The sequence below is a fragment of the Cryptomeria japonica genome, chromosome 3 (assembly GCF_030272615.1).
Source record: "Cryptomeria japonica chromosome 3, Sugi_1.0, whole genome shotgun sequence".
In the NCBI taxonomy this organism is placed as follows: Eukaryota; Viridiplantae; Streptophyta; class Pinopsida; order Cupressales; family Cupressaceae; genus Cryptomeria; species Cryptomeria japonica.
Window position 1 is genome coordinate 915,647,640 of NC_081407.1, and position 18,562 is coordinate 915,666,201.

The 18,562-nt window shown below is 38.5% G+C and overlaps 1 protein-coding gene across 2 annotated transcripts in view; it reads left to right on the forward strand.

Moving 5' to 3' along the window:
- Positions 1–385: 385 nt before the first annotated feature.
- The window catches only part of LOC131074068 (putative transferase At4g12130, mitochondrial), a 51,223-nt gene continuing 33,046 nt past the window's right edge, over positions 386–18,562 (forward strand). The window contains exon 1 of one of the 2 annotated variants that reach the window (XM_058010716.2): positions 386–994. In XM_058010716.2, coding sequence (XP_057866699.1) covers positions 465–994 — 530 coding nt within the window. In that variant the 5' untranslated portion in view covers positions 386–464. The remainder of the gene's footprint in view (positions 995–18,562) is intronic. The other variant, XM_058010640.2, reaches the window with a different exon arrangement.

Genomic DNA, 18,562 nt, shown 5'->3' on the forward strand with positions numbered 1-18,562 from the left:
AATGCATAAATTGACTTTTAAAGAGTATATCCCATAGACTATATTTAACCTCATGAACGTTAAAATAATTTCTTCTTTCTTCTTCTAAATTATTTTCTTTTTAATTAGAATAAGATTTAAAAAAAACAAACAAAGTATTAAAGCTACAAAGACTTAAGTTATTCTTCACTTGATGAAGGTAAAAAGTTCTATTCTATTCTTAAAGGTCCAAATTTAGGTAGCCCCTTGAAGAAACCAGAAAAAAGTAAAACATGGCAACGTATTCTTCTCTTGTCGTAATTCCACGTCAATTTTTTCTAACACGTGTAGTTCCACACGTGGCACATCATGTCACACCTTTCAAATCTTCAACGCCGGAACCCATTCAATATCTCGAGTAGACATCAGGCACATGAGGAGGTTCAAAAAAATGAGTGTAGTCCAGACTGCGACTCCTATTTTTCACAGGCAAAGCCCAAATTATAATGCTTCCACGGAGATTAGTATGGGCGTCGATTTCTCCACAGCAAAGGCTGACAGAATGGCTTACAGGCGAAGCAAAGCTAAACTCCGCAATCCGCTCCCATTTCCACAGTGCAGCAACATTCCGTAATTGCTCAGAAAAATCACAGTCAGCCGCTGGATCGACGTCTCTAAGCGAGCGGGGCCCTTTTGTTTCCCGCCTCAATAGCCGCGGGGTTTTGCGCTTTGACGGGCCCGATACCGTCAAGTTTCTGCAGGGTCTCATCACAAACGATCTGAGACTGTTAGAGGAGCAGACACGTCAGCCGGTGCCCACACCGAACCAGCCGGCGGCTCAAAGCGGCCCAGTGTATGCTGCGTTTCTTAATTCACAGGGGAGGTTTTTGTACGATATTTTTATTTACCGGCCAGTGCGCGCAGAAGAGAAGCTCAATGCGACGGGCTCTGGTCCAGGCGACGATTCGCATCAGCCTGCCTTGCTCGCCGACGTGGACAGAGATTCGTTGCACGAGCTACTCGATCATTTGAACAAGTGAGTCTCTTGGCATTTTTTAGTGAACTTCTTTTCGGGTAAATGAGCCCTGAATTGGGCGTAATGCATGGATTTCGAGGGCTTTTTCCTTTTAAATTCGCCCGAGGCTTGCACTTGGCCTTAAGGATGGGATTTTTTATGCATTTGCAATTCTTTATTATTTATCCTGGAGATGTGAATGTTCCACTACGAAAAGCTTCAATGTGTTTTACGTTTTAACATGTCAGATTAGGCCTCAAGTCATGTTTTATTTTTTAATGACCATTGGTTCCATTACCGAGAATGGCCTTTTGAAAGTTCCAGTGGTCATGGTCTGCTAGGTTGTGCTGACTGGTAGATTGGGGCCCGGAACGCGGAAGGCCCAGGTTCGGGCTGTGCTGTGCGGAGGTCATTTAATTACTCAAACGTAAAAAGCTCACCCTCTGAAGCTAATGAGTCCAGACGGTGTGACTTGAGGGTTAGGGCGCATGGTTTAACCCGGGCTGTCCCCAGAATCACTTAATTACTCAAACTTAAAAGCTCACCCTCTGAAACTAATTAGTCTAGATAGTGTGACCGAGTTTAGGGCTGGACATTGTCCCCATGAAGACCAGGGTTCAAATCGCCATGGAACTGCTTGTAATGTCCCCTACTGGGGACTTAATTCAGTTTGCCCTAGAATTCATAAATGAGGTATAGATGATGTTGGGAAATGTAAATTGTCAAACTTAATACTTTGATTTAGAGCCTGCAGCCAGTTTAGTTATCAAAAGGTAAATAAACATATAATCCAACAATGTTACAAATAGAACTCCAATAACTATTATAATATTCAGAATGCACATATGGGATTCCTTTAAGGTTCTAACCAAACAACCCATCTGTCATTATGGAGCACCACTTGGGAGATAATACAAGGCGCATCGAGCTGTTCCATCTTGCCCAGGGGCATGGAACAATGTTATAAATAGAACTCCAATAACTATTATAATATTCAGAATGTTCATATGGGGTTCCTTTAAGGTTCTACCCAAACAAACCATCGTCATTATGGAACACCACTTGGGAGATCATACAAGGCACATCAAGTCGTTCCATCCTGCCCAGGAGTACAGAATGATGGTCTCCCAGCCCCACTTGGGGTGTCTCTATAGGAATGGCTTCCTAGCTACTTGCATTCCTCATACGCACTATCTCCCCTACCGGAATGGCTTCCAAGCTACTTGCATTCCTCATATGCACTATCTCCCCTCCAAAATAGGATGGCCAATTGGATGAGAACTCGGTTAAATGTACTAGGAATCACTCAAGAAATCAATTAAACAAAATATAATGCTATTAATGTAGCAAGAATGATCCGCATGGTGGTTACATATAACACTTTGATTAAGTATTAATTAAATTCAAAGACCACAAATTTGCTGCTCTGTCATACCATACACAGGGTATATAGTCAGATCATCACTCTGCTCTCAATGTTTTAAGAAGATGGAATAATCTCAAAAACACTGCACTATACGATGATTAAACACATTCGACTATTCATATCATTGTTGTAAAAAACTAGAACAAAATTGATACTTTCATTTCAATTCAGACTGAAAGGAAACGTAACATGCTTGAGCTGCGGCAAAAATGACAAGGAATGTTCCCTCTTGATAGACAAACTATCGCCGCAGTAGAGTAGACTTCCATGATGGTCCTGTTGTCACGTCTTCACACGTCGCCCCATTGCAAATGGGGACCCCCCACTTTTTGCTTTTTAGGGTAGGTGTTTTGCTTAGATTGCCTTGGTTTAGTAATAATTTCCTAGTGTTTGCCTTTGCTTATGAGAGGGTTTTTTGAATTTTGAATAGGATCACGTGTTTAAAATGTCAAATTGTTAAATGTGATCCTAAATTTTGCCTAAGTGTATACTTTTGAGCGTGAATGAATTTAGATGTGTCCAAGTCGGTGATTTTAAAGTGCTAAGGTATTTCGGGACCTTTAGGAGTTATTTTCTCGCTCCTAGGAAGTTATTCAAGTTGATTTTGCACTTTATTCCGATAGGTTTCCTTTTGTTTCGCTCAAATTTTGGTAAATTTGCCTAAGTCCCGATGCGTTTTATTGAAAATTCTAAGTGTCCAGATGATTTTGAGTGGTTAAATCATTAAATTCCTGAAAATCCATATTCTAAGGGTCAAAATGTCAAAATTCCTGATGGGAGGTGCTTTTCCCCCACATTTCTGATGACCCATGATTTTGCCCCACTCAAAATCCTGATGGGAGGTGAATTTCCACCAGAATTTTGATGACCCATGATTTTCCCCCACTCAAAATCATGATGGGAGGTGAATTTCTACCAGAATTCCGATGGACCCTATTTTTCCTCCATTGATTATCCTGATGGAGGTTGATTTTCCACCAGGGAGGCAAAATTTTGACTAAGTGTTGGGAAATCCTCCTAATTGAAAAATAAATTGAATGAATGATTCAATGATCCGATAATCTATTCAACAATATACAAGCGTATATATAGAGATTACAAGACGACGTTCTAAATTAAGAACAAGTCGTTTAAAGTGAACTACTAAAAAGAAAAAGCTAAATGCTAAATAAAGCTTAAAAGCTAATTAACTAAAAAGCTAAATGACCATTAAACAAGGAACTAAATATAGGTGACTAAAATATAATTAAATATTCTAATACCCTCCCTTAATGGTCATTCTATCTACTAACTACCCTACAGAAGACATTGCAGGTCTTTTGATCACAAATGAAAAGAACACTCTAATGTGGTGGAGACCCTCCCTGGATTTGAAAAGTGTTAATGACCAAGAATACCAAAATCCATTCAACTTGACGTTGGGTAACCAAACTGAAACCTGAAACCATGATTTTGAGGAAAAATTGGCAAACCCTCCAAAAGTGAAGATACAAATCATCATTTTTGTGGAAAAAAATGGTAAAAACCCTTGAAACGATTTTTGTGGAAAAAATCGAACAAAACCCTGAAACTTTGCATGGCAAGACCCAAAACACCATGTGGTAAGACACCAAACATCACGCAGTAAAACATCAAACATCATGCAGGAAAATACTAGACAACATCACGCGGCAAAATACTAGACATCACGTGGTAAAACAACAAACCTCACATGACAAAACGGCAGACATCACGTGGTAAAACAACACTCCCTGATTTTTGAGGAAAAATAAAGCAAAACCCTCCCATGATTTTTTGTGGAGAAAAATCAGAAAACCCACGCAAGCTTTGCAGATGACGAATAATAATTTTTAAGGAAAAAATTCTAAACCTTGCGAACAATTTTTGAGGAAAAAAAATGTGAAAACCCTGGGACCTGTAGGACGAGGTCTGGCCTAAATCAATCTGATCAAGGCAACGATATTCAGATATCGTGAACATGCATTGTTTCCAGGTGTTGTGGCAGTTGTTGAACTTTTGGCTGTGTTCCAACATGATGTTGGTCAAAGATGCCATCACAAAAATGGAGGTTGAATGAGGTCAACCTAGTGAAAGCATGAGACAAAGAATTTGATTAAAAAATCAGAATAGAAGCAGCTGCACAAAAAATCTGAAACCCTGGAGGAGAATTCTGGCACGAATTCTAAGGTGCAAATTTCAAGGTTTGGAAGAAATCTAGAAATTAAAAAATTTCTGCAAACTTAAAACAGCATAAATGGTGCCCCTAAAAAACAACAAAAATCCCAACGTCCACAGAAATTGTGAACTGTTTTTAAATTCCAAGATAAATTTGCTGGCACAGAATTCGAGGTGCGGAAAACGAGGCACCCAGAAAAATCTGATACCAACCCAAAAAAGCTCTCGAAAAACTCACCAAGAATCTGAAAACAAAATGTAGATTTGACGGCTCAAAAATCAAGGCACGGAAAATGATGCACTCGGAAAAATTTGTCAACGACCCAGTTGAGGTCTCGAAAAACCCACCAAGAATCTGTAATCAGAATAAAATTTCGACTTGAATTGAAGGTTCAAAACCCTAGTTGAAAATTGCAGAAACCCTAGGAAAATTTTCAATCTGCAAAAAAAGAAAAGCGAAATGATTACATCGAACGATACACACACGTATGTATAGAGGTTACAAGACGATGTTCTATAATTAGAACATAACGTTAAAGTAAAAGATTAAAGAGCTAAAAGCTAAATTAATCTTTAAAAGCTAATTAACTAAAAAAAAAAAGCCAAATGCTAAATAAAGCTTAAAAGCTAATTAACTAAAAAGCTAAATGACCATTAAACAAGGAATTAAATATAGGTGACTAAAATATAATTAAATATTCTAATACCCTCCCTTAATGGTCATGCTATCTATCACACCAAGTTGCCCTCTAAATTTGAGAAACTTTGTCGGGCTCAAGTACTTGGTGAGGATATCTGCAGTCTGATCTTCTGTAGGAATGTACTGCAGTATCACTGACCCATCTTCAACATGCTGGCGGATGAGATGACAATAAAGCTCCACATGCTTTGTCCGCTCATGGAAGATTGGATTTTTGGCTAATTTTAGAACCCCTTGATTATCACAAAACAAGGGAGTAGGTCCTGGTTGAGACATTTGCATGTCTGCAAGCATCCTACGTAGCCAAATTGCCTCACATGCTGCCTTAACAGTTCCCTGATACTCTGCTTCGGTCGAGGAAAGAGCTATTGCCTGTTGCTTCTTGCTGGTCCATGTGACTGCACCTGTACCCAAGCTGAAAACATACCCAGAAGTTGACTTTCTGTCATCAACACAACCTGCCCAATCTGAGTTTGTGAAACCAACCAGCCTAGGATCTTTGCTTTTGCTGTACAGAATGCCAAAATCAGGAGTGCCCTTCACATATCTAAGCACACGCTTCGCCGCAACCCAATGTTCAACTTTTGGGGCTGACATGAAGCGAGAAATATAGCTCACAGCATAACTGATGTCAGGTCTAGTGGCGGTGAGATAGATGAGGCTGCCCACTAGTTGCCTGAATGAAGACTCATCCACTACAGGTGAATCTGATTTGGCTGATAATTTGAGCCCTATCTCCATAGGTGTAGATGCAAGTTTACAATCTTGCATTCGAAACTTATCTAGTAGGCTCTTGGCATACTTTGATTGAGAAATGAATATGTGGCTATCAGTCTGCCAAACTTCTACACCGAGACAATAATGGAGAAGTCCCAAATCTGTCATATCAAAATGCTGACACAAATTCTGTTCGACCTGCATGGTCAGATGTGCTGCATTGCCAGTAATGATGAGATCATCAACATAGACTACTAGAAATAGAATATCATCACTAGTATGTTTGACATACAAATTGGGATCTGAAGGACTCCTCTGAAAGCCTTGATCAATCAAGTACTTATCAATTTTGATGTACCATGCACGAGGAGCCTGTTTGAGGCCATAGAGTGCTTTGACTAGTCTACATACCTGGTGTTCCTTACCGGCAACCTTGAAACCTGGAGGCTGCGTCATGTAGACTTCTTCCTACAAATCACCATTGAGAAAGGCACTCTTGACGTCCATTTGATGGACTTTCCATCCAAATTGAGCTGAGAGAGCGAGGACAAGCCTAATGGTACTCATCTTGGCTGTGGGAGCAAATGTCTCCTCATAGTCGATGCCCTCCTTCTGTGAAAACCCTTTTGCCACCAACCGAGCCTTGTACTTATCAAGGCTCCCATAAGCTTTATACTTGACTTTAAACACCCATTTGCAGCCAATGGGCTTCTTTCCTGGAGGAAGATCGGACAATACCCAAGTGTTGTTTTTCAGAAGACTATGTTGCTCCGTTGCCATAGCCTTTTCCCATTCAGGTACACCTTTAGCCTCCGTATATGTTTGAGGCTCATAAATACTGTGAATGTTGGCCATAAGAGCAAAATTAATTGTGTGTTGCTTGCTCTTACCTCTAACTGATCTACCCTCAATGAGCTCATCATCATGAAGATCACCAATAGTCTTGGCCCACCACTTAGGCCGGAGAGTAGAAGTACCAACATTTGTTGCAGGATGAAGAGTGCTTGGAATATCTGGAGCAAGCTCCTTTGGATGTGGATCGAGAAGATCCTGAGGAAAGTCAGGGGGTGCAATGTCATGCCTGGGAGACCCCACAACTTCAGAGTCAACTAAATCCCTCCCATCAGGTGGAGCTAAGGGAAGACGAACACCCATACTTACAGCCTTTGGAGGGTGATCCTCAGTGCTCAAATCGGGAGAGGAAGGCTGAAAAGGCCCTCTTTCTTCATCAAATACTACATCTCGACTGAATATGAGGTGATTAGTGTCTATATCAACCAACCGATATGCCTTGTGGTTGTCACTGTAGCCGATGAACATCAATTTCTGACTCTTTGGATCTAGTTTGGTGCGTGTGGCATCTGGAATCCAAACATAAGCTGTAGAGCTAAAAACTTTCAAATGACTGATTTTGGGCTTCCTGCCAGACCAAGCTTCCTCTGGAGTCATCTTCTTAACGACCTTTGTGGGAGACTGGTTCAGAAGGTAGACTGCAGCAAAGACCGCTTCCGCCCAAAAGTGTTTTGGAACATTTCTATGCTCCAACATAGACCGAGCCATCTCAGTGACTGTACGGTTCCTGTTCTCAACAACACCGTTCTGCTGTGGGATGTAAGGTGTGGTAAGCTGATGCTTTATGCCATGTGATGCACAAAAGCTGGTGAACTCTGTAGAACAAAATTCCCCTCCATTGTCGGACCGAAGAGTGACTATCTGACAGCTAGACTCTTTTTCCACTAAGGCCTTAAACGTTTGAAACATGGTGAACACCTCTGATTTCTGCTTAAGAAAATAAACCCACATGCGTTTGTTGAAATCATCAACAAATAATAGAAAATACCCGCATCCAGTGACTGATGGAGTGTTCATGGGACCACAAATGTTTGCATGAACGAGTTGCAAGACCTTGGATTCATGCAGACACCTGTGGTCCCATGAACACTCCATCAGTCACTAGTTACTGGATGCAGGTATTTTCTATTATTTGTTGATGATTTCAGCAGACGCATGTGGGTTTATTTTCTTAAGCAGAAATCAGAGGTGTTCACCATGTTTCAAACATTTAAGGCCTTATTGGAAAAAGAGTCTAGCTGTTAGATAGTAAAAATATTGACGATTTTTTTTTCAAAAAAAAACGCAAAAAAAATAGGGGCAGAAACCCTAGGTCGGATGTACAACATAAACGACGCCCAGGTAGAGAAAAAGAAATTGCTCTTTAAAAAAAAAAACAGTTTTAAAAAAATCTCTTCAATAAAAACTTCGAAAAATTTTAATAACAAAAATTTTCGAAATTTTTAATTTCCATGCGCTTTGATACCATGGAAAAATAAATTAAATGAATGATTCAATAATCGGATAATCTATTCAACAATATACAAGCGTATATATACAGATTACAAGATGACGTTCTAAACTAAGAACAAGTCGTTTAAAGTGAACTACTAAAAAGAAAAAGCTAAATGCTAAATAAAGCTTAAAAGCTAATTAACTAAAAAGCTAAATGACCATTAAACAAGTAACTAAATATAGGTGACTAAAATATAATTAAATATTTTAATACTAATGACCCATGCTTTCCCCTTGGGAGTGCAGATGATTTTGATGTGGACAATTTGATCAAGTTTGATGGATTTTAATGTGGATAATTGTCCTGATGAATGGTGAATTTCCCCAAGTATGAATGATGATGATTTTTTGATCTAGATTTTTATCCAGATAGGGGTCGTTTTTCCCCAAAAGGCAATTGTGATGCCTTGTGATGATTTTTGTGTAATGTCCCGCTAGTCCTAACCCAACATAATTGATTTCCAATTAAATCTAAGTAAATTTTCCACTTATGTAAATGCAAGTCTTAAGTTAATTATTAAGCAAATGAATAACAATTGTCGTAATTGTGAGTACAATATGTTACATTCAATCCATAAGTTATGAAAATGACAAATCAGATAAATGTTCTAAGCAATTAATAGCGAATATAGAAATGAGTTAAAAGATAACCATAGCTAGCGTATACGACAAGCATCTAATTTGAGCGTCGCGCTTATGAAGAAACTCATCAAGAGAATACTTACATAATGGTCCATGCAAAAAACAAATGCGAACTTAAAGTATGCATCAAACTTAAACAAACATTCACGAAATGAAAGAAGACTAAGCATGAAAGCACATATCCACAAAACATACACAAGTAGGACACATGTTAGTGGTTAGTAGTTTTTTCTTACTTTTGTTAGTTACATCTTCTTGGCGAGTTCTTGTCGCATTTTTGATAGTAGGCCTTATAGACCCCCTTTTACATAGCTTTCACAACTTGATCATACATAGCTTACTTAGCTTGGTTATCAGACCACATTGGTCTATTACAAGAACTCATTAATCATACTATGTAGGGGAAAAAGCGAGACTAGGTTAATCATGCCCTAATCCTACCTTTTGACACACATTACGGAATACGAAAGAGCCTAGAGATATCGCACAATTGGCTACTTCTTTTGGTGAAAGAGAGAGCCACGGGATATCTATTAGGATTTCTATTCCCTTGTTGAAATTGTAAGATCAAGTAATGCAAGTTCAAACCCTAATCCCAAAATGCAAGTATGAACTAATAACAAGATTGCAGAATTGAGATTAAACAATGAACAGCTGTAAATACAAGGATGAAATAAGAATGCAGATGTGTACCCGGAGTCAAAATCAGACTGAAAATGTTCGGGACGGGGGCGCGGGCGCCACTGTCCTGAAAACTGCACCGGAAACTGCTGTTCTGCACTCTGGAACACTGTCGGGAAGCTGTCTGTCCGGAGGACCAGGGCGCCCAGCGCCTCTGTCCCAGGGACCAGGGCGCCCAGCGCCCCTGTCCTGGCAGGACCAGGGCGCCCAACGCTCCTGTCCCAGTCTTCTGCTCTGCAATTTGATACAGAGTGCTGTCTCGACCTTCTTTCTCCGGATCTGTATCCTACGGCGTCGTCTGAATCCCGAAACCTGCAATAATATCTGGAAAAGGGTGTATGGGCGGCTATATAGGGTTTTGCCTTAGTCAAACCCCCGCTTCGGTGATTCCCACCTCCACGAATAGCCAAGTTGTTTTGTAAAATGTATTGTGTGTGCGGACCTAGTGTGTGTGCAAGGTCCTAAAATGCAAGAAAGCAAACTAGAGTAACCTAGAAAGTAAACCCTAATTGCTTGTAGATGATAACGTAAATGCTCTAAATCAAGATGCAAAGTGATCTAAAGCATGAATAAATGATGTATTGAAGCTTATGTAAAGACATGAAAACAACATGAAATCATACCCAACCCTCAAGGGAGGAGTACAAGCCAATCTTCAGTTGGTAATCTCCTATTGTTCTTCAATGTCTTCCAAGCCCTAAGTGGATGAATGAATTTGATAGATGCTTGATAGAAAGATGTTGTAAGATGTTGAAGTCTTCAAAGATCTGCTCTTTCGCTACCTATGAAGTTCCTGGAAACAAAAATCGGATCTCTTCAAATGAGGAAAGAGAGCTTTTATGTATGAAACCCTAGGTCGTAAATTCGTATTTTGGCCGACCTAGAGATTGAATATCCCGCCAATTTCTTGGGGTTAAGCTTTATTTTATGATTGGATCGCGCTCCTAAAATTTCGGGAAAAATGTCCGGGACCATGTTGCACTTTGGGCGCCACGGTCCCGACAACTTTTCACCAAATTTTCAGGGCAGTCGGATATGATGATTTTAGAGAGAATCCCGAAGTTACAGGTGACTTCGAGATGTTTTGACCCCGAAACCAAGCCCCCAAGTTCGAAATAGGACTTAATTAGGGTTTTTGATTAAGTGGTGTATTGGAGGAATAAAATGCGAAGGGCGCGCTTTAGTGAAAAGGGCCCAATTTTATGATGTAGAGAATGATGAAATAGGACCTTAGACCTAATTAATTTGATTAATTAAGTGCTTAAGGACAAATGCAATGCAGAATGTAAAATGCACTAAGACGGGTGCTAAACTAGGTGTGAAATTGTACCACCCTAGCAAGTGCGTACAATTTACGACGCTACACATACAATATTACATAAGATTTTACAATAATTTACAAAAGTCTCTGTCTCCGGATGTTGTCTTCCTCGCCATCGGACTCGCATCCTTCTGCGATCTGGAAGACGAACAAATAACCCAGGCCTTTTATCCGCCCAACCAATTGAAGCTTTTGCTTCTTGGTGCTCATGACAAGCTCCCATCCCTCACGACAGAGTGTCCTAGCAAGCCGGCATCAACTTTCAGGAATGGACTTGTGCGTGCATGTATCATCTAACAACACCCTGCTGAACTTATGTACATGTGATATGGCAGGAGAAAAGTAATAAAGTATTGGCCAATAAAACCCTTTTGGGTAGGTGAAAAACACCCTTCCCTATTTAACCCATAATCAAGCACCCTATCCATTATACATCCCTCATAGACGAAGATAATAATTACCCCTCCCGGGTATGTATTTTTCTTTATATTAATAATTGTTTTATCATGTTAGCTACTTCCTTTTAAATTACACCCATTTGGATTCCATTCAATTGCAATAAAACACATCATATATATATGTATCTATTTCTGAAATTTTAAATCCATTATAGACCAGAGGAGAATATTTACCCTTCCTGGTTACATTGATTTATTATAATTTCTCCTTATCTCTTACTTTTAGATATTCACTATCGTTAAGTTCAATTTGAAAATAAACAATGGTTAGAACCCAATCTTACCCAATTGGAACGACTTTCTTATTGAAGTAAACAATAAAATTTAAGAAGCAATATATATATATATATGTTCAATTAAATGTTGGTTTATATTTACCAATAATGCTATTAACCTGAAATTGTGATGGTTTAGAGGTTATTATTAATTTGCCAATCAGAATATAAATCGACCCAAACAACCAAGTCCCTTGGTAAAAATCGACTGCTCGCCAGGTATATTAACTCAGCAAGCCGTGAAATTCAGAAGCAAAAGACTCTAGCATTGGAAGAAAATGAGAAGTTGGTGAGGGCGATTGGATGATACACAACCACAAAAGTAAAGTTAGCACTATAGACCATTAAAATTGGCCCAAACAGCAAACAGAAAATAATTCCTTCTTGCAATCCATCGTGGAAGAAAAATGACAGACAGGGGGGCATAGGCAGATAAATATATTCTGCACACTTAACTTGAACAATATATTAACCTGAATAAATCGACCCTAACAGAGGAAAGAAAAGGGTGATATTAGAAAATAATGGAGCAAGAGAGGAGGCATGGTTAACATAAGTCAATTTTATCCAGATTCCTTGCACAGCTCAATAAAATGTTAGCATCAGAAAACATAATTCTTTCCTATCCTTATCGACTACTTCAGCAATATATCAAGGAAAATCGAACCATTTGTAATTGCCAAGTGAGATGCAATGGGGTGATAGTCTCTAACTTACCTGAAATCGACTTGGGAAAACCAAATTGATCCTAGCTGCTATGTGGGAGGAATCAGAAAAGGGCGGCTTCCACAGTCAAAGAAAAAATGGTTTTCTATACTGGCCAATCACATTGCTAGCAGCCCACGTTTAAAGAGATGAGGAGAGGTGGCGCCTTGCTGTCTGCAACTCTCCCAAGCAAATCGCTCCTTCAGTATTTGGCGGCAGAGAGTTCATGAGGGGGTGGCGTGTTGAGAATAGTCACTGGTGCCTTCCCCCTGTCTAATTGATTCGCCAACCAAAATACCCCCCTCCTTTTCCCACAGAGAAAACGATTCAAAAAGAAAATGCGATGGTTAAACTTGATCGACTGATATGATGGCAAAGGATTTGGTTTTATAGCCATTTGGTTAGAAGAAATCGATCCTCAGATTGTGGATCTTGACTGAATAGTCCAGAATTGATTGAAAGTAGATGTGGAGAAAACTCATATAGATTTGCTAGTTGGGAAAACTAATCAAAAGATGGACTGGTTTGATTAGCCAGTCAGGAAGAGAAAATTTGGGAGTTGATAGGAAGAAACAATTAGTTCAACTCTGCTTCTCATTAGAAGTCACATGTTTTATTCTAAATTTTAATATTAAGTCATTTAATCAATATTTTAAATTCATTGCTTGAAATCTCTTATTAGCATTTAAATTTATTTTTTAAATTTTTTTTCAATTATTTCTTAATGTTATTTATTATTAATTTGTTTAATTACTACGTGTGCATGTGTGTGAATGCACAATCCATATTCCCTAGGTTACTGCCGATGAGCTAGGAGACCCCTCCTCAGTTATTTGTCCGCCTTCGACGGTCGTCCCTGCATCCACCTTGCACTCAACAAAGTCGTCAGATTACCTTGCGCTCAACAAAGTCGTCAGATTACATTATAAAATCTCCATAAACATTAAGTTTAAATTGCCATCAATAATTTCAAATTACATTAACATCACATCACTAAACATCAAGCATCAATTAATGTCATTCAACATCAAAATAATATCGTTAAATGTCATCAATAATATTAACGAGCATAATAAGTCATCATGTCATCAATCATAATAATGTCGCCTAGTGTCACCATATTGTCAAGTAATATCAATTCCTAATTTATCAACTTAATTTAAAAATTATTCATCTAAATCGGGTTGTGACATTTTGACTTGGATTTTTATCTAGATATGGGACGTTTTTTCCCTAGCTGGCCAAATTTGAATGAAATTTGAAACATTTTTAATGCAAGTGGGCCAAATTTAATTGTTTGCATTCGATAATGATTATTTAATTATAAAAAACAATTATTTAATGATTTGCAATGATCATTTAATAATTAATTATTTTCCTAATGCAAATCGATTTTTCTAGGCAAGTATAAAAGTCAAGTTTTTATCCCACATTGCTTGTGTGGTGAAGTTTTTCAAGGAGAGAACACGAATAAAAGGATCCAGCCAACATTAAAATATTACTATAAGTGCCATTTGTGATGGTTAAGTGGCTGATTAAAGGCAGATTGGAGGTCCTTGCTGGGCGATTTTTGCCCAAGTTTCCATTGGACACCATATTTGGAAGCTAAGTTGCAGATTTAAAGAGTGTGTTTGCCCAATCAGACCTGGGCGTTGCCATTGAGGAGAACTTCAAGAAGTATTGGTAGCTGATTAAGCCATATTTTTTGCGAACTTGAAATGGCGCCATGATTGTGTAGGCTGTGATTTTGTTAGTGAGGCAGATTATGCCACATTTTGGGCAAATTTGAAGGTATTGTTGACCTCCATTGAGGTTTGAAGGCTGCCATCACACTCAGACCTGAGCTTTTCACCATTGCTGGAACTTACCTGGGCACCATTGTTGGCTGAAGTGTGCATTCCCAGATTTAACTTTTCACTCCCAACCATCTTCACACTTGGGAGATATTGTTTGGAAGTCATTTTAGAGTGGTTTGGTGACATTTTTTGAGTACACCATTGCTAGTGTGAAGTCTGAAACTCCATTCTTAGGTTGTCTTCAGATTAAATCTTCATTTCCAACCACCTCCACACTTGGAAAATTTCACTTGTGCATCATCCTTATGAGTTTTTTGGGCATTTGGTGGACCTTCCATTGCTGATCTAAGTCTGAAACTTCACTTTCAGATTTGTCTTCAGACTTAGATATTTATTGCCAGCCTTTTGTTTGTGACCAGATTTGACAAACTTCACTTTGGGAAGGTAAAATCCATCAAACACAAGTGTTTCCTATGACCGCGACAAGTTTAAATGATTGATTTATTGAAGTTGCAGGTTGTCTTCAGACATTGGACAGCCATTGTTGGACCTTGGAATGGTGTCTTTGGACTTTAAGAACTAAAAATCAAACTTTTCCACACCCTTTTCCAAGCATTTTCAGAATTGTGGTATACTTCCGAGCACTAATTTTGATAATTTCTGAGTATACCAGGTTGTCTTCAGACTGAAACTTCGTTCCCCAGTCACATAGTTGTGCCTAGATGTGACCATTTATGAGTTTTGAGGGGCAAAATAATTCAAGTGCAAGCATGTGACATGGCTGTGACCACTTCTAGCTATTGATATTCATCATTTTCAGTGGGTCTTCAGACTTTTTTCAGACTTTCAGAGGGCGTATTCAGACATTGTTCTCAGAAAATCAGACTTGATGCAACATTTAGACACTTAAAATCAATAATTTTTTGAGCATTGACAAGTGTTTTCAGACCTGGACATTCATTTTTGGGCTCCAAATACTTGATTTTTTTTGAGTTTACAGGGGTTTCTTAAGACTTATTTATCTCAATCAAACTTATCCTAAGTCTGAAAATCAGGTTTTCTTGAGGAGAATCTTCCAGATTTCAATCCGGACATTCACGTTTTCATAAGTGGTGCTACAATTTTCTAAGATTACCTATCACAAGTTGGATCAAATGTTAGGAACAAAGTCCCTATGAGGTTCAAGTTTCCACTCCACAAGATTTCCAAGGACAATGAGTCCGGATGAGGGTCGGATTTCCACTTGAAGACAAAATTACAAAGGAAGGGATAACAAAGTTGTCTAGATAGGCATCAAATTTTCACCAAGTGAAGAAATGGACAAGGATATTGCGGATATTTTGAGAACTGATCCGTTTGTATGCGGATGAATTTCCCACCAAGGTTGAAATTGAGTTTATCATACTAGTGTTTGATTCAATGTTTATTTGTTTTGCAGGACTGTTATGAGGAAGGGATGCATGATGATCAAGGCTTGAAGAGGATGCATATTGCAAGGACAACACAACAAATGTGGATGAGGAAGATCAACACTTCAAAGATTGGATGAGGATTTCCGGACAGAGATTCCAGAAGGTGAAGATAAATAGATCAATCATGAAGAGGACTTCACCTTGATGATGAACAAATGAAGGAAAGCAAGTTCAAGACATGAGCACAAAGGATTCCGCATTATGAAATCCGGAACTACATCAAGAAATTTTAGTATCCAAGTGCGTCAAGGAAGGAAATATTTCAGGATTCCAAGATTGGGAAATTTTCCAAACATGAGGAAATAGTTCATGGAATTCCCTAACATAAGAATGAAATGCAAAGTCTCACAAGGAATTCCAAACATTACGAAGAAGAAGAATGTACAAGGCAAATTGGTTAAGTGTACAAGACAAGCTGAGGTGGCAGTCCAGTCACCATTCGTTCAATCAAAGGGGTACCAAGTCAACATTCATTCAAGGAGGGAATAGGTGACACATGGTACTACATGAAATATTATTTATCTTACTTACCCTTGTTTCTCATTGGCCAATGTAATGGTGGTTGTAACAAACCCTAATTAGGGTTTTATCTTGTAATCTTGGTCGTTGATCTTGAATCAATTTGAGCCATTCATTTCTTTTGAGGCTCTATATAAACCCCATTGCCTCTCATTTGTAAGCGAGAGATTTTTGAGAATTGTTGGTAGATGCTACAGATTTGAATACAAATCATTGTTCGATTTGATGGTGTTTTTTGTTTAAGTGTTGTTCTGCATTCAAGGTTCTCAATTCCTCCAAGTTAGATTAGAATTTGCTTTCAAGTTTGTTAGATTGAATGAAAGGATTTGTTGAATGTATTTGTGTGGAATCCATTTATCCATAGCTTCTTGCTGATTGTAAGTGCGCCGTGTGTGGTCAACTGGAAGTTTATGCAAGCTTAACTTCGATTATTATGTGTCCATTGTTATGCATCAACTTGGATGGTATCAATGTTCGATGGTAGTAATTTGAATATCTTTGAAATACACCTTAGATGATTGCACTAAGCTTGTGTCAAAATCTGTTCGACTTGATGGTGAGACCTTGCCTAGTTCGATTCCACTGAATTCGTTCACCACTTCTTACATTCTAGGCTTAGAATAGAATTCCTAAACCCTATTCCCTTTTGTCCCTTTTTTAGAAATTCTTGTTAGAATTGAATCAAGAACTTTAGTGTAAAATCCCAAGTCATCGACATACCCATCCTAATCCATGATAAGATTGAGCATTCATGTACAACATAAGTCCCCTTGTGATTCCAGCATTATCACATCAAACCACTGAACTTATCCACAAGTCAAGACCTGACATTTGGTAACCTTGGAGTCGTCTCATTTGATCGCGAATCATAGCATTTGAGAGGCTTTGTTCAAGAGAGGATAAGATACTTTGGTATTTTATTCTGTGTTTGCATGTGCATAAAAAACACATCAACAGATCCCAACAAGATTTCCTCAAACTTACGCTGAAGGCTAAGGATAGGTACTTCCCAAAGACATATGCCAAAAGAATGATTGCAGAGATAGCGGATGAATTTCGCTTCACCAAAACGAAGTCATGATGCGAGAAAAGATGACATCGAAGGTTCCAACCCCCTTTCAAGAAAATGCCTTACTAAATTGAATGCAAAGTCCACCAAGAACCTGCCCATGCAAAAACACCTTCCATCTTGATTGATGGTTGCTAGCAAGGTAGACACGAGAGGTGGCAGGGAGAGAGGAAGTAACGTCTCCACCCCACCCCTCATTGAATTAATAAGCAAAGCTTCGGTTTACATAGCCGATAGCACATTTCTTTTAAATGCTAAAAACATAAGGAAATTATATATGTAAATATACATTCATGTATAATTTATATTTCATACTTACATATGTATATATATACATACATCACTTCATAATTATTTGGATGTACGTATACGTATACACACACACGTAAATGTATATAATGAAGAAAAATAAAAAACAAAGACAAATTGCTACATAGCAATAAACACATAGAAATTGCTGCTCAATAGCTAATAAAACTTTTTATCCATTCAATGAATTACAAATCCTCTTGATCAAGAGATCAAGTGTCAAGTGATCAAATGAATATAAAGTTTTATTAGCTGTTGAGCAGAAATTTCTATGTGTTTATTGCTATGTAGCAATTTGTCTTTGTATTTTATTTTTCTTCATTTGGTATCAGAGCCATGTTCGAGAAATTATCTAGGTTAAATCCGTGAAGCTGCAGAAAGATCTAAGGAGATCCCACTAATAAGAAGGAAGGTCAATGAGATGAGAAGATTTTCGTTTTCAAGACGAAGCTTTGCTGCCACACTCGAAGTCGCAGGAAGATCGCAGATCAAACAAGGATGATTTGCATGTTGAATATCATTGTTTTTCAGAACAAACGCAATCCATAGGAAGCCGCTAGTGGAGATTAGTGAAGGTCACAAGATATTTGTGTGATGTTTTTTTTAGTATGGGAAGCTGTCCAAGTTGCATGGACAGAGTATTTTTAGGCAATGAAGTCAATCTTGCTGTCAATGCAGAAGCCACCATCCAAAGGTGAAGTCTACCCTCCAAAGAGGAGAGTGAAGTCAAATTGACATTTGCATGTCAACCATAGAAAGAATTGAGGTTTTAATAACCTCATGTCTGAAAATAATGTGCAACCAGACAAGTTGCAGCCCAAACAAACAAAGAGATTTCTAGGGCAAGAAGAGATCGCCAAGGTATGAAAAGATTGTTTTGATGTTGAGAAGATTCAGCTAGCATAATGAAGTTTGAAAACTCTCTATGAAAAAGGTAAAGCCCTCAATTTGTGAGGAAGCCAAATTGTAGAGACCTCC